General features: G+C 38.0%; 1 protein-coding gene across 5 annotated transcripts in view; it reads left to right on the top strand.

Moving 5' to 3' along the window:
• The window catches only part of APP (amyloid beta precursor protein), a 185,666-nt gene that overhangs the window by 69,163 nt on the left and 94,082 nt on the right, over positions 1-22,421 (top strand). For all 5 annotated transcript variants that reach the window (XM_060770471.2, XM_060770473.2, XM_060770470.2 and 2 more), the window contains exon 3: positions 17,519-17,648. In XM_060770471.2, coding sequence (XP_060626454.2) covers positions 17,519-17,648 — 130 coding nt within the window. The remainder of the gene's footprint in view (positions 1-17,518; positions 17,649-22,421) is intronic.

Raw genomic sequence — 22,421 nt, 5'->3', positions numbered from 1 at the left:
ACCACCATGAGAATTTGGGGGGGGGGGGGGGTTGGGGGCTACATGCCTGAGCGGAGTTGATGACGTAGGCATATTGCTTCAGTGCTAGTGGTCTTTACTTCTTCCAGCACACTGACATTTGTCCGCCTGTCTTCCCAAGAGATGTGCAGAATTTTTTGGAGGCAACGCTGATGGGGTTGAGAGGACAATTGTTTTATAAATAAGCAACTTTTTATCCCTACGAATGTGCCGATCCTCAAACACTTTATGCATCATTTGAAAAAATGCTGCACTCGCAGAGCAGTGTTGTACTTCAGTGTCAATGTTGACTTTTGTGGAGAGGTGCCTGCCAAAGTAGCAGAAATTGTCAAAATTTTCTAATGTTACACCATTAAGCTGTATTTCTGGCATTTCAGAGGGATTGGCTGGTGCCTGCTGATAGAGCACTTTGATTTTCTCGATGTTCAGTGAGAGGCCACACTTTTCATATGCTCCTGCAAGGATGTTTAGAATGGCTTGTAGGTCTTCTTCTGAATGTGCACAGTTTACATTGTCACCAGCATATTGGATTTCTGTAACAGATGTTGTTGTGACCTTGCTTTTGGCTTTCAGTCTGTTGAGGTTAAATAGCTTGCCATTTTTCCAATAGATGATTTCCACACTGGTGGGAAGCTTTCCATCAACAAAGTCCAGTGTCATAATGATGAAGATGGAAAATAAGGTTAGGGCAATAACATATCCCTGTTTGACATTTGATTCCACTTTAATTGGGTCACTTTGGGAGCCATTGCTGTTCAAGACTATTTGGAGCACCATAAGAGGTGTAAGGTACAAGTAAAGAACGAATTTAAAAATAATAGTGAAACAATAATTTATGAGTCAGCATGAGTCAGTAATGATTGTTTCAATTTTGGGGGGGGGGGGTTGGTTATCAAAAAAAGTCTGCTAATTTCCTATATTTTATGATCTTGATATTTCTGAAGATTTTTTAAGCATGTTTAATTGAAACAGCCATTTGTTTAGTAGTGTGGAATAGATTATACTAAGAGCTTGTCTGTCATAATCCTCACTAGTAGAGTGAGGAACAAAAACATGTAGAAGAGGTAGTAATTTCTCCACCATTGTCTAGCATTAATAACGTAGTTGCATTGGGACATATGTGTTGTAGTTGTATAGGGATATAAGCACTTAAATTATTCCAACTGCTGTCCTGAAAACTATAAAAATTTAGATGATTTAAAAAATTATCAAACACCTTCAGCTACTCACTAAACCATTACATGCCCTAGGTATAAGTTAGGATGCAAACTACCTTAGGCAAACCTAATATGGATGTTTATTTGTGCATGTGCATATGCCAGCCATTCCAGTTTGTGTTTCGTTTTTTTTTTAAAAAAATACAAAAGCAGTTTGCTATGTGGCGGGAGGAACTGCTCCTCAGGAAGAACTATACCATTGCTCTATTGGGAAACAATAATGAGCTGTATAGTTTTTTGGTTTGGCTGTGGCATTTACGAAGCAGCCCCAGGAGAAGTTAATAGTTCTTGTATAGCTGGGGGAAAAACACAAACAGAAACTCTAGTATGTTGGGATTTATGATGGATTTATACTGCCTTCTGGAAATCGTACTGAAATTTTCTCTAGATAATAAACACAGATAATACAAATAATACAAATTAACCAAATTTCGACGACGTCCAGTAAGATGTCTTGGCCTGTTCTGCCATCTTTAGTAGTTTGTCAACATTTTGCAAATTGTAAACATTTTGAGAGGAATTTTTTAATTGCAGTGATGAACAAAAACATGTCTGCTTACTGTCAGACACATACTTGCTGTTTGCTTCGCCATTCTGCCTACAGGTTTTGATGAGGTTTAACACCTACTTAGATAACAAGTTCAATTATAAAATATGTGTGTCTTACTGGGAGTCTGTTATGTGGCATTTCCAAATGTTTCACTCTGAAGCACACACGCAAAAACACTATTTTTCCCTTACAAATACACATATTCCCCCTGCAGCAAGTAATTTTGTTGCCTGCATACTGTAAATTCGATTGCGGAAACATTGTTTCTATACTCAGTGTGCATATACATCTCATACTTGCAGACCTAAAAGCAAGATATATTATATGCTACACTATTCATCTCCATTGTAGCATGACATAACCCTAGTTCTTTCTTTTCATTTCTGTTCTTGTTTTATTTTGCCTTCTGTTCTTTCTCACTGATCCCCAAGAATTGGCTTTTCTGGCCAAGTTCTGTGGTATGAGGCTAACCACTTTTCCCTACTGTACACACACAAACACACACGCACACACACGTATAATATTTCTTCTATTGTAAGACATTATCAATTGTAATTTCAGCACCAGCACCAAATATACATAAGACACAGCTGTGATTCTAAGGCACACCCCATTGTTAGAGATGTTTATATAGGAAAAATTGCATCTTAGAATTGAAGAAATTCAGCATGTGTGTGTGTAGCTTCTTTTCAAAAGCTAGCAAAACCATCTGAACAAATTCTACAGGACTCAGGAAGAACCATGTTGAGAATATGCATTCTTTAGCTATAAAATGCAATTTTTCAAGCCCTGTACTAAAGCAGTTTGATACATTTTGATAGTTTTCATCTATCTATAGTTTTCATTCTACACCTAGCCTACAAAGACCTAGAACTCATTCTTTTTAAAAATAAATAAATATGGATTTGGTACACACAATGAAGGAACTGCATGTATTCATGTCCCTCTGTTTACATGTGTGGTGTAACGTTGAAAATGAAAGATAGAAATTTATTAGATCCGTGTTTGTTTCTTGTAAGCCGCTCCGAGCCCTAGGGGAGTGGCGGCATATAAGTTTGAATAATCAATGAATAAATAAATAAATTATACTGTTTTTGTTGATGAGAGATAGTACTGGTGCCATAGAAATAAGCAATCTAATCTTGTGATCCTTCTCCATCAATTAATAGACCATTAAAACCAACTCTGGTATAAGGTAGTCATAGTAGCTAATTAATCAGCACTATAGTCAAGAATTCAGCAATGTTTAGCATCCCTAACAACTTTCTCACCAAGCATAGCTCCGTTAAAAGGCATGGTGAAGGTTGGATGCCTTCACAACACTCCAAACTATAGATTGTGCCAAAGCCCACACAAGTTAATGTAGTACTGCATATAAATAGCCTATATGAAGAAAATTTATTAGCAAGAGAATTTCATTTCTGCTGTATGAGAAGTATCTCCTTTTAGGCAGTCTGATCCATACTGTTTGAAGGATTTGGGTAATTTAGTTCCAACATGTAGTTATTTCCAGCATTTTTACCCCGTCCTTCTCAACCCCCCAGGGGGGACTCAGGACGGCTTACACTTGGCAACAATCCGATGCCGTACATACAAGAAAATACAACAATATAATATCAGTTTAAAACAATAAATACACTGTTAAGTTAAAGACAGTTAAAAACAGTTTAAAGCAATATGTAAAACCCATAAAACCATTCCAGATCTATTATTATTATTATTATTATTATTATTATTATTATTATTATTTGCAGTATTTCTATACCACTTTTTTCACCCCTAGGGGGACTCAATTCCACATCTAAAGTACTATTACATCTGTTGTCCAAACGCCTGGTCCCAGAACCATGATTTCAATTTCTTCCTGAAAGACAGGAGGGAAGAAGCCAACCTGATCTCACTGGGGAGCAACTTTCATAGTCCCAGGCTCAGCACTCATTTTCCACTCTACAGAATACAGACTGCTTATCGCTGTCCATCTCAGGAAGAGCAGCATTTTGTAGGACTGTGCACAGGGAATAGATACACCATTAAGAACAAAAGTTATGACAGCAGTCTCATAATTGGCAACATCATAAGCTATCTGCCCATGAATTCACTGGGGAGAGGCAATGAAATTGAAACATAGTAAACATTGGTTCAAGGCCCATCCCAAATACAAGGCAGTCCCATCCTACTCCAGATGAATTCTGGTGGCAAGAATTATTTTACATGACTTGATTTACCACAAGACACTGTTGCTATATGCACAGTAAGGTCATTTTGTGTTTTGCTATTTGGAAACCGCCCTGAGTTCCCAGGAGAGATAGAGCAGTATATAAATAAAGTTTTATTATATATTATTAAATAGAACAAAATGTCATTCTGATATGCTCATGATATTTATGATGTGGCATCTTGTGCTTGACAAAACTGGCAACTTACGCATTCTGATAGACTGTGACTTGCCCACAGTCAACCTGGGGGTTTCCATGCATTAGCAAGGATTCGGATTCTGGTCTCCCAGAGTCTTATTCCTAACACTCATGCCATTACTATATGGTGGCTCACTGAAGTCTTTAGGAGGTCACTATAAAGCAGTGGTTCCCACCCTGTAGTCTGTGGACCACCAGTGGTCCGTAAGAACTAAAATATGGTCTGCAGTCTCACTGTTACTACACTGTTGCAACAAGAGCAACTGGTCTCACAAAACCCTCTTAAAGCACCAAGGCTTATTAAGCCTAATTTTCTGTGGGTGAGCAAATGGCAGCTACTGGATAGCATATATTCTATATCAGAAACTAGAGCTGATGTGGTCTATCCAATGCAATTTTCTGAATTGACACCCCAAATGGCAAAACCAAATCGAAAGTTGACCAAAAACTTATTTTTAACCGTTTTGGTACTAATGTTGGGGAGTGGTCCCTGGTCAAAGTGGTTCCTGGTCAAGTTGTCCCTGGCCAAAAAAAAAAAAAGGTTGAGAAGCACTGCTATAATGAGAGGCTAAAAGGCAGATTAGAAGACCTCATGTTACTAATGATTATACCTAAGCAATTTGCTTATGAAAGCAAAATAATATTGTATCTAAATGTTTTCTAAATGTAAGTCTGATGTTTTGTATGAGAAGTGAATGGCATAGCTGCTCTTGTAACTTTTGTGGAATCACTTTATGAGGGATCTGAAAGGGATGTTAGAAATATTTTATGCAAATTAACCTTTAAAACATTTGACACTTAAAATAGTTTCTATACTCTTATCATTTCAGCACTCAAGATCACAACCTTCATCCTCAGATCTTCTTGCTTCCCCCCTCCCCCAAAATAAGTCCAGGGACAGAGTTGAAAGTTGTTCCTGTTTTGGGTGGAATCTTTATCACTCAACTTGCATTCAGGACATTTGCAATATATAATCAACATCAAATATTACTTTGACTTTGAATTAGCTGGTATGATTTGAATTGTTTGGATCATCATTTCAAAGTTTTAGTGTGCTTACATCTTTTTTTAAATGTTAGACCCTGAAGTAGGCTTCACAAGAAGAGGAAACACAGCTGTTTCTGTTGCCTGGGATATGCTTTAAATGGAATCCAACTTCTTAGATTAGCAAATTGCCTTTGGCTAGTTCTGTAGTAAAACCAGGAGTGCATAAATTAATTAGATTATTAAAAAATGAGTTCCCAGGCCTGTTCATTTGTGACAGCTCACACAAGGCCTGGAGGATAACTTTGACATAAAGTAGGTCATTGTATAAAGTGGTGAAAGTTGGAACAGCTGTTGAATAGAATTATCAAGTGATCCCTCTTTAAAGGGAGATACACCAAATGTCATTTGCCATTTAGCAGTGGAATGTTTTGATTTCACTTCATATATCAACAGAATGAGCTTGGAAAGCTTTTGGGTTTAACATATCTGAAATTCTTTCTTGTTGTGCACCTTCAAGTTATTTCTGATTTATGGCAACCCTAAGGCAAATGTCTCACACAGTTTTCTTGGCAAGAGATGTTAAAATATCTTTGTGTGCCAATGTAGTATAGTTGCATAAACTTTAGCCTCCTGCCATTTTTCCTCTCTGCAAATGAATTCAGTGTGGCAGTTGGCCTGGATGGGCTTCTTGGGTGTTTTGCCACCCATGGAGCCAACTACTGCCAAATTCAGGGACCTGTCAGATAAAAGTGCTACATTTTCTTAATAAATACAAGTTGCACAGGAAGCATGCAGGTTGTTTTACAGAGAGAATATGGTTTGCATGGAATTGTAAGTAGTTACCCTACACTTCTGGGTTCCATGCTCCACTGAATATTGGTCAAGTGACGGCCTTTGGTGATCTGTTATTTTTTTGAATCTGAATTGCATCTCTGTGGTGTGCCAGTTTAGGTTCTAGATTAGCTATGCTTAGTTGAGAGTCCCAAGTGGTGCAGTGAGTCAAACTGCTGAGCTGCTGAACTTGCTGACCAAAAGGTTCACAGTTCAAATCTGGTGAGCAGGGTGAGTTCCTGCTGTTAGCTCCAGCCTCTGGCAACTTAGCAGTTTGAAGACACACAAATGTGAATAGATCAATAGATACTGCTTCAGTGGGAAGGTAACAATGCTCCACGCAGTCATGCTGGCCACAAGACCTTGGAGGTGTCTATGGACAACGTTGCCTCTTAGGCTTAGAAATGAGCATCACCCCTGAGAGTTGGACAAAAGTAGACTTAACGTCAAGGGGAAATCTTTACCTTTACCTATACTTAGTTGAAAAGCTTCTGGTCCTCCAGTGGGTGCTAGAAGAAAAGATGGGAAGGAGAAGAAATGTGTCTAGGACCCACATATGTCATACTAAATTACAGCTGAGGACTTTGCATTAATGCATCCTTCAGTCAATAAAAATACTGTTTTGAGGAAAGGGTGTTAGAATTTGTCAATGCCTATTTTGTTCACAAAAGTAGAAAAAGATGGGGAAATGTGAGATGATTTTTGCAAGTAATTTTTGATCATATTCTGAGATGCACAACTCTTTTTTAAAAGATGATTACAAATGTTCATTCTGGAGAACATTTTAGTAGATGTGTTTTATTGGATGAGGCACTTGCAAGCTTCTTAGGAGGGGTTTGGGTTGCTTATGGGTTTAGGCGCAAAAGAATCCCATGAGCCTGCTGAGGGCTGGCATGTGTGAATAGACAAGACTGATTAATAATAACAGCTCTGTTTAGGATGGGCAAGAGCAGGGGTGGGTTGAGAAGATGATTCTGTTTCATCTGAGTCCTAAAGGACGTTATCATGAAATCAAGTGGCTAAAGCAATTTTAAAGTTAGGAAATGTCTGTCTCAATCAGGATTTATAAATGTCACAAGTGTTTCCAAGACTGCACTCAAGAAGTGCTGGCCAAGTTGGAAATTGCTTTGGTTGCTAGGTCTTGTTCCCTTTGAAAGCATTTTTGCCCTCACTTTTAAGTTGTGGATTTTTTTTTGGGGGGGGGGGGGATTTTAATGAAGCAGTTGGATGAATGTAATTAAACAGTTTTAAAAATTATAAATAAATTTTGTATGTGTTTATGCAAAAGAAGGGAAGAGAATAGAAAAATGCCTCTTAAGTGGCTTTGGAAAGGAAAGAATGGGTTTTAAATGAAAATTCAAGACCGTTCACATGTTATCCATTAGCATCCCTGATAGATCCATAAAGAAAAAAGAAAAAAGTATGCATACTTTGTAAAATATGTTGTTTTTTAGATTTATTTATTTATTGTGTCAGGAGCAACCAGATAGTTGTATTACATTTTTAACAAAACAAACAGACAGACAGACAAAACACAAAGTTTGCAAGATTGGTAGTTGGTTAAATGTCCTTTGACCAGTATCTGGCCACTTGGAGTGTCTCTGGTGTTGCTGCAAGAAGGTCCTCCATTGTGCATGTAGCAGTGCTCAGGTTGCATTGCAGCAGGTGGTCAGTGGTTTGCTCTTCTCCACACTCACATGTCGTGGATTCCGCTTTGTAGCCCTATTTCTTAAGTTTGGCTTTGCATCTCGTGGTGCCAGAGCGCAGTCTGTTCAGCATCTTCCAAGTCACCCAGTTTTCTGTGTGCCCAGGGGGAGTCTCTCATTTGGTATCAGCCATTGATTGAGGTTCTGGGTTTGAGCCTATTACTTTTGGACTCTCGTTTGCTGGGGTGTTCCACCGAGTGTCTCTGTAGATCTTAGAAAACTATTTCTTGATTGAAGTCGTTGACGTACTGGCTGGTACCCAAACAATGGATGAGCTGGAGATGCCTTGGTCTTTTCACTGTTGGCTGCGGATGTCAGGTGCTGCAATACCGGCTAGACAGTATTTTAGCGTGGTGAGATGTGTTCCACACTGGGCATGCATACTCAGCAGCAGAGTAGTATAGCGCAAGGGCAGATGTCTTCACTGTGTCTGGTTGTGATCCCCAGGTTGTGCCAGTCAGCTTTCGTATGATATTGTTTCTAGCACCCACTTTTTCTTGATATTCAGGCAGTGCTTCTTGTAGGTCAGGGCACGGTCCAGAGTGAATCCCAGGTATTTGGGTGTGCTGCAATGCTCCTAGAGCTTCGGAGACCTTCTGTTCAACCATCTCAAAGCTCCCTGCTTGAGCAGTAATATAACAGTGTTGGTTAGATACCATACATATGGGTCTGATACTTTCTTTAAGGTTCTGGTTAGGTGAAAATGATACAGTTGATATTTTCAGTAGATGAATGACCAGTTACTTTTCTTACTGGTTAGCATCACTAATTCATTCTGATTAGTTTCTTTTCCATTGGTTTCCATGGTATGGTTCATTTATTACTCAGTACTTTTGGCTCCAGTCTGTCTCACTGCACTTTCTAGGACAGAAACATGAGCCATCATTGCTATACTACAGCCTTCTGAACCAGATACACATGACTTGTTCAGCAATTAAAATATTACAAGGTAGAAGACAAGTAATTCAAATGATGCACTAATTGTTTTTTAATGTAGTAAATACATGCTGAAGCGGATAGATGGTCTGAGCAAATTTCAGATGCAGTTTCAGTGGAGGCTGCACTATTGCACTTACTTACTTTTGCTGCACCATTTGCTTCTTCCAACAGAATGGGACCTGGCTTCCTTCCCGTTTAATGGCTTACAGAAGCATTTGTCAACCTGGGGGTTGGGACCCCTGGGGGAGGGGTGAGTGGGTGTCAGGGGGTCGCCAAAGACCATCAGAAAATACAGTATTTTCTGTTCAATGGGGTACTACGTGGGAAGTTTGGCCCAATTCTATCATTGGTGGGGTTTTAAATGCTCTTTGATTGTAGGTGAACTATAACTATAATTTCAAATGTCAAGGTCTGTTTTTTCCAAATGCCACCAGTGTTCACATTTGGGCATATTGAGGATTTTTGTTCCAAGTTTGGTCCAGATCCATCATTGTTTGAGTTCACAGTGCTCTCTGGATGCAGGTGAACTACAACTCCAAAACTCAAGGTCAGTGCCCACCAAACCCTTCCAGTATTTTCTGTTGGTCACTGGAGTTGTGTGTGTGAAGTTTGGTTCAATTCCATCGTTGGTGGAGCTCCGAATGCTCTTTGATTGTAGGTTAACTATAAATCCCAGCAACTACAACTCCCTAATGACAAAATCAATCCCCCACAACCCCACCAATGTTTAAATTTGGGTGTATCAGGTATTTGTGCCAAATTTTGTCCAGTGATTGAAAATACATCCTGCATATCAGATACGGTATTTTCATTACAATTAATAGTACCAAAATTACACTTGTGAAGTAGCAACAAAATGTGGTTGGGGGTCACCAAAACTGGGGTGGTGGCATTAGGAAGGTTGAGAACCACTGGCTTACAGAGTTTTCAGCAATGTGAGTGCTGTTGGGAACAGTACACATTATGTTACAGCTCACACAATTCAGTGCTAGACCAACTAAGACTTTTCCTCACATAGTACTGTCATGGCTGTAACATGGCAGCCATCTGATATGGACTGTAGCTCAGCTGTTGATCAGTTCCAAGAGTTCATATAGTGTTTCAGGCAAATCTGGAAGTACTATCTTGAGAATGGTGGTGTTGAGGTCTCATTGGCCATCATTAGACAGCATTGCATTGAAAATCCATTCAAGCACTGCCCTGGCTTATTCTACACTATAGAATCCTTTCCATTATGAAATTTCTAGCATTGTGACTAGTAGCATAAAAATAACAATAATATAATCTTAGGTATGTGTCTTGATCAATTATATCCAACAGAGTAACTTAAAATTACAATTGTAGTATATTCAAAACAGTCCCTATATAGACTGCAGAACTCAATGCACATATATTTTATGAGTAGATTTAGAGATTTTGAAACATTCATGCTCCTCTGCATCTTTAGCAAAGTTTGTAATGTTGATTTCAGACTACGGTAGTCTTTAGTTTTAACAAAAACACATTCAAATCTTCCCTGTTCCCTTGAGAATTATAAAAATTCTCAGCACTTCATAGCCTTTCTTGACCAACACCAAATGACTTGTCAAAAGCTTGAGTGACTTGTCTTTCGTGCAGCCCTTTATAAACTGTATTTTGGTTATAATGTAAGTTCTTGTGGGTTTTTTCGGGCTATATGACCATGTTCTAGAGGCATTTCTCCTGACTTCTCCAGGAGAAATGCCTCTAGAACATGGCCATATAGCCCGAAAAAACCCACAAGAACCTAGTGATTCCAGCCATGAAAGCCTTCGACAATACATTAGTTATAATGCTTTAATTTCCACATGAGAAATTCTATTTTCTAGTACTCATTCTACTGGTATTCGATTCTGTACTTCCAAACAGTGCCAGAGTACCCGTGCCAGTCAAAAACAAATTCTTTGGAGACAAAAATGATATAAAAAGTGGCAGAAAACACAGGAAAGTTACAAATGGAAGAAGACACCAGTAAACAACCTCTTCTAGTAAAATTCCGTGAAGAAGGCAGAGTGATTTCTCATTCAAACCCTTATCTGGTGGTATTCTTCTATGAGAAATTCAGAGCTGTTTTCTGTGCACAAAGCCTCATTTCTGTGTCATGTCAAAAGAAATTAGGAATCTAGTCATTGAAGTAAAATAGAACAGAAGGGTTCTTTATACTCCTTGCTTGCTCTTGTCATTATGCAACATTTGTTGAAAGCAGGGTCTGGTATTGGACCAAGTTAAAAATTGCATTATTTGGAAGTATCTAGAGACCTTTTATGTATTGATGTGAGTTATGGTTTGTTATATTACACAGTAGGTTGAATGGTATATAAACTAATTGCTGAACTGTGATTGATGAATACATAAAAGGATGTGGAGTTTTTAAAAGTGTGTTGTGTTGCAAAAAGAGAAAGTCAAGGAAAATGTCAAAACCAGCTTTATTATCTAGATAGTTGCTGTATGGAAAAGAAAGATAACTTGAGAATGCAGTCCTAGCTCACAAAGATGGCCAAGGGCCAGATGAACTGACACTAGTTTTGCAGAATTTGAATTGTCCGGGTGTATCTACACTGTAGAATTCATGCAGCTTTACATCATTTTAGCTGTCATGGATCAATGCTATGGAATCCTGAGAGGTATTGTTTTATAAGACTTTAGGCTTGTCTGCTCAAGAGTGCTGGTGCCAGGCCAAACTACAACATCCATGATTCCATAGCATTGACCCCCAGCAGTTGCTTTGTGATGACTTCTTGCTATTTCATAGTGACTCCCTGAAACAGCATTGCAAAGTTTTCAAAGTAGATTTTGAATGACATGAAGTCATTTTTCAGCTGAAAAAATGTTGAGTTGACCAATTTTTAGGTGGTACTATGCATTTTGCATGGTTAGTTGTCATCCACCTTGAATCCTAAATTGACTACAATATGCACAATTCTCATACCTATTCTAGATTAGGATTTACTGTACAACTGCACTGCCTCTTTCAGTGACATTTTGTGGAAGGCCAAGGTCCTGAATTTGGAGCTCTCTTATATTTTTCATTTGTTTCTTTTGTTCCTTTTTAACAAAAAAAATCTATTAAGGAAAAACAGAAAGATAGAACAGCTGCACAATACCTTTTAGCGGTGAATAATAGACATCCTCTGTCTGGATACACCTGCTGTGTGTAGGCAACGGCTTCTATTCAGAAATGAGAAAATGAACACTATTCACCTGGATTAATGAGGTAAATAGAACTGGATGAGGTAAGCGAAGCTATAGAAAGAGCAAAACAGCATGATCTCATGATGCATTGATTAAGTCAGACAGCCTGAAATAGTCAAGGTCAGTAATTTTTAAATACCAGCTTTAATGGTGATTTTGTGAAGATATGTTTGGATTTCATGAGGATGGATAATTGTGGAAACATATATTAATCGATTCCAAACTTCCAAACAGACATGGTGTGTTTGATATTCATCTGCTTTCTTTATGAGAAGCTGTTTTCAGAACCTGAAGAGCATTTATTGAAAGATGAATGTACTGCTGTTATAACAATACTCAAAAAGCAAGCCAGTTCCTAGCTACAAAATATGATCTGAATAAGATTAGCTAGGGGAGCTAATATGGTCAGTTCAGCTAATCAGTGGAAATCAAATAATACATTCTGTAGGAAATATTAATAAAGAGGATTTCCTGATTTGACCTCTGATTCTATCTGATATTGTCAACTTTTGGTTGGTTATAATTATTATTTTGTCTTGTGAACCGCCCCGAGTCACCTGTGGGCTGAGAGGGGCGGTATACAAATGTAGCAAATAAATAAATAAATAAATAATATCAGCATTTCTTTAATCAATAAATCAATCACTTTATTTATATGTTGCTGTGTGCCTTCAAGGACTTTCCAAAATGTGAAGGTTTTCTTGGCAAGATTTGTTCATAGGGTATTTGCCAGTTTCTTCCTCTGAGGCTGAGAAAGAATGATTTGGCCAAGGTCATCCCATGGGTTTCTGTCGCTGAATGGGAACATTGTAATCAGTACACCTCTCTGTTTTTCTCCCAACACTTTGAGGAAATGGACTTTAACATCATGTCTTCACAGTGCTTTCTTCTTCATGGTCTTTATGACTCACACATATAAGTTACATCACATCTACTCAGCCCATTACATTGACCAACACATATCATAATGCTGTGTTAGTTCTGTTTCTGTGTATATTTGACCTGTTGATGCCAAAAATTGCAAAAATTGTTTTTATCTGTTTTCTAGTTTTTGAGACACAGAACATATGCCATATACCAGTTTTCATCTCATCCATAGGAAATCATGATAACCATTTCCTCTATTTTCTAGCTTTTGAGATACCGAACATGTTCCATATACCAGTCTTCATCTGCTTGGCCATAGGAAATTATAACAGTATCTAAGAAACTAAAGCTGATGCAGTCTATCCAATGCAATTTTCTGAATCAGCACCCCAAATAACCTCAGGAACAGGTCTAAAAACTAAGACACCAAGAATGTTTGTTGTTGTTGGGCTGTGTTATCAAAACACAGCCCTAAAGTTCTCTTATAAGTCCTTCCTCTGTGCATGTTGTAGCCTGCTTATACTCAGTAACATCAATTTTTTATTGACTCAGTAGTGAAGGGAATTTTACATTGAAGTAAATGTTAACTAGGAGAAATTGCATACCAGATGGAGATTAGGCCATGCACATTAGTCCCCAAAGCTTCTCCCTGAACTACGGAGAGAGAATTCAAAGTTTTACATCTGCATTAAGTTATGACAAGCTAGTTGTCAATCTTACAATTCCAAGCGTTAGAGAGAATTCTGTTAACACACCCCCTACAGATGCTTGGTAAAATAATTGCCAAGGCTCAGGAGGTGGCAGAATGTGTGCCAGGTTATCTCAGGGATATTCCACAGCTTTTAAATCTGACAGTTAAAGCTTCTTGTTGAGAATTAAAGCCTGCTGCCACAGAACCCTGGGTTTCAGCAGTGTTGCGTTATTACACTTTTCTGATTCATGCTGATATAAACGAAGAGTGCTGGAAGCTGTGTGGGAATTGTCTATAGGGATTTGTTTTCAGATAGGTAATCTTCCAGGACTTCTCTGACTCTTTGATTTAAATTATTATATCTCTGTGAAAATGTATATTTAAAACTAACAAAAGCTATTTGGAACTGGAGAGCTGAGTTGTAACTCAATTAAACAAGATCGTAATGTCTCTGTGGATTAATTAACCCCAAATAAATTCATAGTATCTCCATATGTTGATAGGCAGCTTGAAGGCACACGCGTGTGCACACACACACAGACACAAACAAATAACAAACCCTGAATTTAGGGCAGTCCTTAGAATTGCTGCAGAGAGCCTAGCAAAAATATTCATTCTGGAGCAAATTGTTCAAGCTTTCCCTTTTGATCTATACCATCCGTATGCTATGCCTGGCAAGTTGACAGTAAACATAAAAACAAATACAAAATAGAGCATAAAATCAAAAAAACCATAAAGTAAAACAAGAGAATAGATCTGCCAGAACTCTAAAATGAAAACCATTGAATCAGTAGCAACTTGGTAACTTGAGTTCCATTGATTCACGAAATCTTCTTTTACTGGTCTAACAGTTGACTTTGGGCCATATGCCATTGATTTTGTGAATCAATGGAACTCAGGCTACTTTAATTATTTTTAAAGCCTGGATTGAAGGGAGAGGTTTTCATGTGGTGTCAAGAAGACAACTATAACAGTGCCAGTTTCACGACCCATAAAACATCCATACCTGGAATACAACTGTTGAAATGCCCTTTCCCCTGGCTAACATTTTCTGGTGTGGCAAATCATACTGTTTGGAAGAAGGTTGTTTTTCATGTTACTTTGTTCCAGCCTGTTTAGGACAACATGTCTTTTAAAACCCTTTAGCTTTCATTATCAGTTTTCTGTTTCCAGGCATTGTTGAGCACACAGTCTAGTTTTACATCTATGGTGGAAATCACTTGCAAGAATGAGGTCACTTTTGTAATGTGTGTTGTGGCTCTAATTTGGAAGACAATCAGTTCCTCGTCATTTCTATTAATTAACTGTGAAAGGATAAAAAATATTTCAGGGTGATTAATGCTTTTAAGGCAGGGCTGGGAAATTCCACATATACAAATATCTACACACATTGAACTTTTGTTAAAAACACAATTCATTCCTGTGCATACCTGCTCAGGAGCCTCAGCACAATTGGTTCATTGCCTACAAAGCTCATGTCACCTTAATGCAACAGCTTAGCACAGCTCAGTCCGGCAACAGTGTTTAAACATTTAATAACATTATATCTCTGGTCACTGATTGGAGATGACAGCAGAAGTTATTTACAGATGGATAGGCTTTTTGTTTTTCAATTTGTTTTCAGTTAATGGGTTTTTTAATTTAGTTTAAATTCTAAGCCAAAATCAAATATTCTAATTAGGGACCATATGTGCATGAATATAAGATATACTTACTCTTCTACACTAGTACCATATATACCCTAATATAAGCCAAGTTTTTCGGCCCTTTTTTGGGCTGAAAAAGCCTCCCTCAGCTTACAGTGGGATCAAGGCTTCAACAACTGTTTTCAGCCATTGCTTGCAATATATGATATATTATTTCTCATCTTCCCTTCCCTTCCCTTCCCTTAACAGTGTGTTTTCTTTTCCAACCCTCCCTCATTCCACTTCTCCTCCCCCCAGGCTGGAATTGCCCATTTTGGAAACTCTTATTTTTTAAAAGTGATTGAGAGAGAGAAGAAGGGAATGTTTTGAAAAGGGAAAGGATATATAGGATTTGCAAATATTATGGGGGGGGGGGGGATGCAAACACAAATATATAGAGACATGTCTAAATAGGGATGAATATAGATACATAGGGCTTGCAAATACGGCAGGGTAAATGCACACACACACACACAGAGAGAGAGATGTCTAAATAGATATAAACTTAGATATATAGGGCTTACAAATATTGCAGGAGGGAAATGCACATACATAGAGAGGATTGGCAAACATTTCAGGGGGAAATGCATATGTGAAATTAGTATATATAATTATAGATCTATATCTAGCCCTGCATTGTTTATATAGGCATTATTATTATTATTATTATTATTATTATTATTATGTTATTGTTGATACCATATTGTTTTTGTTGACCCTACTTTTCCACTTACAGAACTAGTTTACTGTTTTTCTTTGAAATAAAACAAATATTCAAAAACATTTAACCTACTGATCCCTCAATTAATGTAATTTTATTGATATCTATTTTTATTTTGAAATTTCCCAGTAGCTGCTGCATTTTCCACCTGAGGCTTATACTCATGTCAATAAGTTTTCCCAGTTTTTTATGGTAAAATTAGGTACCTCAGCTTATATTCGATTGACTTATACTCGAATATATACGGTACTTTATAAAGACTGGCAATGCAAATGGCAATATGCCAGTGTCCAGCTGTACTGGATATATTGTCACAATTGATGATGCATTGTTGCATTTGGAAGATGAACAAAAATGGGAGATTTAGAATAAAGAAAATGGAATGGTTGCCTTCTCTTTTAGAAGTTAAAGATGTGTAAGACAGTTTTTCAGTGTGTGAAGCCTAAGTAGTTTAGGGATTTGCAGTTAATACCAGCTATTTTAGTTCTTTTGGGGCATCTGCAAGCTAGCAGATGTAAACTCCACTACACAGTCTTTCAAGGTCTGTTTCACTATCAGCAACATATTCAAAGCAGTCAAGTGCAATGCAGTTGGAGACACAAGTAAGAAAATAATTCTTGGTAATTTTTAACAAAATTACTTGTTCATAAACTCTGTAGAATTTCTTTACAGGAATCATTTTGATATTTAAAGTTACTGAGTAAAACAAACTGGTATATAATACAAGCCTCTCTACCTTATTCACTTAGCTTGTGATATTCCTGTGGCTTTTCATATGGGGTATAGGATCCTCCTCATTGAACATGGTTTGCTCATTCCTATATATAGGAGGAAAGAGGAATACAAAGTGTTTCTGTTACTTGTTTGCTAATGATTTTGATGCATTTGAGTGATAAGTGAGTAAATAAGAACCTATCTGATAGTGAAGTAGATGGAATCAGTATCATTGTTGATGCAGTTGTGCTTGTTGGGCATGAGAACTGTGGCTGCCTCTGCATTTAAAAAGAACTGGAGGATCTATAATCTGTGATGGATTGTTTGTGAACACTTGTTGAACTTCCGGGAGTTTTCTGATGCATGGAGAATTGAGACTGAGTCGCTCAATCAAAACTCCGCAGAATACTATTTATAATGGCTGGCAACCTGCTAGTGACATCTGTGAAGTATAGTATATCATGTGCCACTCCTCCAGAATGACTTTTTGGACAATGGATAACAGTCATATCCAATTGATGGTGGAGCTATGCATATAACTATTGTAGTCTGAGTTATGTATATAGATGATTGTGCATAACTGGAGCTATGCAATAGAAGTAAGGGGCATTCACATAGCATTTTGTGTATTTTAATGTGATACCACAGGCATCATATATTATATTGTTCATGACGTATTGCATGAAAGTACACAGAGTAGCATGTGAATGTTCATTGCCTCTTGTGTATTGCATTGCATAGTGGGTTGTAAATCATAAGCATTGACCATTTATCCACAAATATTGCACTATATTGGTATTCAATATAAGGCTTGTGTAGTGTGACTCTGCTGGCCCATATTGATGCTGCTGTGAAGAGATGTAAGCTTTTGGCCCATGTTATCAATGAACGATTGGTATGTTTAAATGTTAGCAAGTGTTCAAAGACTTTATTTCAATTCACTATATTCTTTGTGTTTTGAATAACAGGTTTACCCCGAACTGCAAATTACCAATGTTGTGGAAGCCAACCAGCCTGTAACAATACAGAATTGGTGTAAACGTGGATGGAAACAATGCAGGAGTCATCCCCACATTGTAGTTCCCTATAGGTGCTTAGGTAAGTATAGTCAGGCATTCTGTTCATACTAATGAATCTTATGAATATAATCATTGACTGCGAGTGTGCTGGTGTTTGTCTAAAAATTTCAGGCAATTCCATCTTCATAGTTTAAGTATTACATGTAAAGAAATATTACATGGTTGTGTATTTTTGTGTGTTGATCTAAATATAACCCTGTTCACATATTATATAAATTATTTAAAATAAACATGTGAAGAGAACAATGCACTACATGACCTTCCCCCATTGTTGCGCTTTATATTTGGAGAGTCAGTCTGAAAATTAGTCTATGTATGAGAAGCCTCTATGCAGTCAAAAATTATTATTATTATTAATAATAAAACTTTATTTATACCCCGCCTCCATCTCCCCAAGGGGACTCGGGCTGGCTCACAAGAGGCCAAGCCCAACAGTTACAACAAAGCCAATATACAACATAATATAGCAATAAAATATAATGAAAATAATAATTCCAAAAACAACACAAGTAAACACAAAGTACAGTATAAAATTGCAATAAGTGAACACAATGGGCAGGGCCAATTGGAAAAATTAAAAGGTTTAAAACACTGGGTGAGATTAGCAATGTAATGTATCTGGCTGGAAGCTCAGGTGGGGCAAAGCAATGGGTTTAAATTGCACTAGAGGGAGTAATAAAGTGCATGTGAGGGCCTTATATGCAGAATTTTGGTCAAGGTCAGGGATTGTTGTTCATTCATTGAAGGCCCACTTAAACAGCCACATTTTTAGGCTCCTCCTGAAGACTACCAGGGTGGGAGCTTGCCTAATTTTGCTGGGGAGTGAATTCCAGAGCCGAGGGACCACTACAGAGAAGGCCCTCTCCTTCGTCCCCACAAGTTGCACTTGTGACAGGGTGGGAGAAAGAGAAGGGCCTCTCCGGAAGATCGAAGGGGTCGTGTAGGTTCATAGAAGGAAATGCAGTCACGAAGGCAGGTGGGTCCCAAACCGTTCGGGGATTTGTAGGTAAGAACCTGCACCTTGAATTGGGACTGGAAATATAGACAGAAATGATGGAGGAGATGAGGGTAGCATGCTAACATTTACATGAATAGCCTGAATAATTTATGTTTGTGTGTATGATTTCTGTATTTGTAGAGGGAATAACATACATAATGCTTGTACAGTCAGGTGGGACACATAGCGTTCATATGAGACTTATCCCATCAATAAATGCCACATCATGAGATACGTGAGCAGGTGCAATAGTTGTGTTTTCCCAGCAGGCCAGTATTGTAACTTGCATGTTGTGAAAAATCTGACACTCTTAGACACAGATATCATGGGCTTTGTAAAAGAACTGAGGAAGAATTGTGTACCTAGTTTAAGAAGGGAAATTGTGTCGACATATCTGTTTTTTCTCTGGTAGGTTTGGCTCTTAATTTCTCTTATGTGTAGAGGAACACACAGGATGTGTGTTCTTTTATTCTGAGATGTACTGGTGATTTGACAAGCCAAGGAGACCAAGAAGTCATTGACCAGAGCTTTCTTTGTTCCATATGAATTTAATGAACATGTGCTAGATTTCATACTCAGAATGACAGGTGTGATTTGCTGAGTCAGTGGTTCTCAACATGTGGGTCTCCAGGTGTTTTAGCCTACAATTCCCAGAAAACATAGAAATCTTAACAGCTGTTAAGATTTCTGGGAGTTGAAGGCCAAAACATCTGGGGACCCACAGGTTGAGAACCACTATTCTAGAGTCATCTCTGGCTTCTTCAGCCACTGCAGTGTTCCTGGGCTATGATTAGTTCACTGTGTGGCAGGCTGCTTTAGGCTTAATCGGATGTGTATATTTACCTAATTGCTCTCTCTTGTAGCCAACATAGGCTCTCTGCTGATTATACAGTAATCCACTCTTCCTTCATTTTCTACATTGGCTCAGTTTAGGTGGACTCAGTTGGATCTCTCAGTCCAATGTGGTATCCATTCAAGATTTGGCATTAAGATTTGACAGTTGAAATTGAGAAGCAGACCATTCCTAAGATGATATGTGGCTAATGTTCTTGAAAGTGATCCCTATTCATGGGGATTTGATCCCAATTTGGTCTGTTTAGGAAAAAAGGGTTATATATAAATTGGGGGAAAAATAGGACCCATTTAAAAATATTGTAGATTTTGAGGAGACTTTGCCAAAATGTTTGATTTGTTATATTTAGAATGCATTTAAGGAAACAATGCAAGCTTGTATTCCTAAAATTAGCATTGCATTTTTCTCTATGCAATTTTTCTCTCATGCAATTTATGTGCCCAAGGCTGGTCTTAGGAAACCTGGATTTTGATTCTTGTCAGCTGTATGGCACTGAACAAGTACTAATCTCTCATCTTTGTTTACTGTGTAGCTTGTTGTGAGTTTCAGCAATTTAGTTTGAAATGCTACAAAAGCATTAACAAGACCTGTTGTTGGTAGGGCTTCAGATCATGTTAGTTCAACTTTCATTTTACACTTTATTTCAGCCTTGTGAAAATATTTTCTGGGATTTAATGGATATTAATCAGTACCTGGAGGATTTAGTTGTTTTGTAGGATTAGAAAATTTCAGCTATACCCAGCAGACTTGTTCTTCTGCTTGTCTTAGTCAGAGATTCAACAGCATGAAAGATGAAATATCAAGGTTGATTTCCAGTGATTCTCAAAACATAGAATAGCTACCTTCTTGTTTTGGTTTCCTTACCAATCCCCAGTTGCATCAATCATCCATGATCTCTTGGCTTGAAGGCAGAAAGGAAGATAAAGGAAGATTCTGATCTCTTCCCGTTTTTTAAAAAGCATGCTTGAATTCCTGTTTGTTGTGCTCACAGACATAGGCATAAGAGGTATCATAGAACAACAAGTTAACATTGAGTTTACTGCATAGCGATTGTGCCCTTTCTGTTGCTAGTAGGTGAATTCTATGATTGTGACGTGGCAAAGGATGGTGTGATTAATGTAATGTCATATCTTTTGGAATGAAAATGTGAATTTAAAACATGGTAATTGAAAGTAAAAAAAATTGATGAAGCAGAACATGTTACTTTATTAGATGTTGGGTCTTAAACAAAATATCATTACTGCTTTCAGGCATGTAGCCGGGGGGCGGGGGGGGGCTTGAGGCGTTTCACCCCCCCCCCCCCCCAAATTCTCATGGTGGTCCGCAAGAAGGCCTTACTGGTACATTATTTAAACTGTTACGTTTATTCATATCATGATCTGATCACCATGCTCAATATATCCCATATGCATGGGGGTATTGGGATAACGATACAAAAGGTTTGCTAGGGTAGACCCTCTTTCACTCAGACTCACCCCCCCCCCCCCCGAATCAAACTCATCTCCCCCCGAATCAAAATCCTGGCTAGGGGCCTGACTGCTTTTATGTGGTACTTTGAATGTTGAATGGCCAATGACCATTATCACTTTTACCTGGTACTTTGAATGTTAAATGGCCAACGGTCTTAACCAAGAAGTGGAAACTTGCTTTTTTGGTTTCAAGAATGGAAGCATTATGAATTGAAGATGGCAGTTCATTTAAGAACAACATAGTGCCCATCTAAATGTCAGCGTTCCGTCTGAGTAATCTGATCTCTAACAATTTACAGGAATTTTGGCAGCATATAATAACATATAGTAAACAATGGGAAGATATTAAAGATACATTAACCGGTAATGAAGCATCAGTCATTAACTCATAATGGAAAATTACCAAGTAAGCACCATGTAAAAACTTTTTGTTGAATCTTTTCTTTGCATTTCAGGTAATTGTCAATGTTAGTAGAAAGCCCAGATTTGTAAATAATAAGCTCATAATGCCCGGGCAATGCTTAATCTTCTTGTCTCTCCTTCAGAACTGTAGGTCAATAACCCTACAGCTTCTCAATTCTTGCTTGATTCAGAAAACTATTACTTTAGCATGACTGTACCTCACTTTGGTCTAATTGTCACCCTTTGACCTTTCCCTTAGTCGTCACTTTGGTCTTTTACCCTACCAAGTTTGATCGCTTCCCCAGACAAGTTTCCTACAAGGCTCTATCCTGGTTCACACACAAATCTGTGCTCACGGGCTTGGTATCTATTTTGTGCTTGTTTGACTTGTGTGATGACTTAGACTTATCAGTGCTCACCTTTATTACCCAATTCTTACATCTGGTCCAGAAACCAGTACCCCAAACCCAATCTTACTCTTGTTCATGGGCTTCCAGCTCTCCTGAGGACTACTTCAAATGAAGCCTTTTTTTACATGGTGTCATATGTCAGTGTATGGAATAATAAATAGGGGCTTACAACACAATGAGGGAGTATCTAATATTTCTAGCATCTGAACTAGCTCTGTGACTCGTTTTTCCTACATAAGCTAACTGCTGAACAAGGACAAGTGGGACTCAGCTGCAGATGTCTTTAGATTTTTAGTTCAAAAACCACTAGAGTGCATTGAGTAAGTTTATACAGTTATGTACTTGTCTTTCCATAGAGCTGAGGATTATTATTTGACCAACATAAATATATTCACTCCCATGCCAAAGTATACTCATGATCTATTGTTCTGCTGGCCTTTAGCATTGTCCTTCTGGGATTTGCTGTAGCAAACCCCTTCAACACTTGGTTTATTGTTTAGCTTCTTCCTAGTGAAATGGCTTATCTGGTATGACAGGCAGGTTGTGTGTAGCTCCAGCCATATTGATTGAGTTTATTAGATTACAGGTCTTGCTTTGAGTTAATGTGACTAAAGCATGCAAAGTAGAAATAATTCAAATAGCATTAAATCAAAACCTGTTA

This window comes from Anolis sagrei, chromosome 3, assembly GCF_037176765.1.
Source record: "Anolis sagrei isolate rAnoSag1 chromosome 3, rAnoSag1.mat, whole genome shotgun sequence".
NCBI lineage: Eukaryota > Metazoa > Chordata > Lepidosauria > Squamata > Dactyloidae > Anolis > Anolis sagrei.
This window is presented reverse-complemented; position numbering and strand designations above follow the sequence as displayed.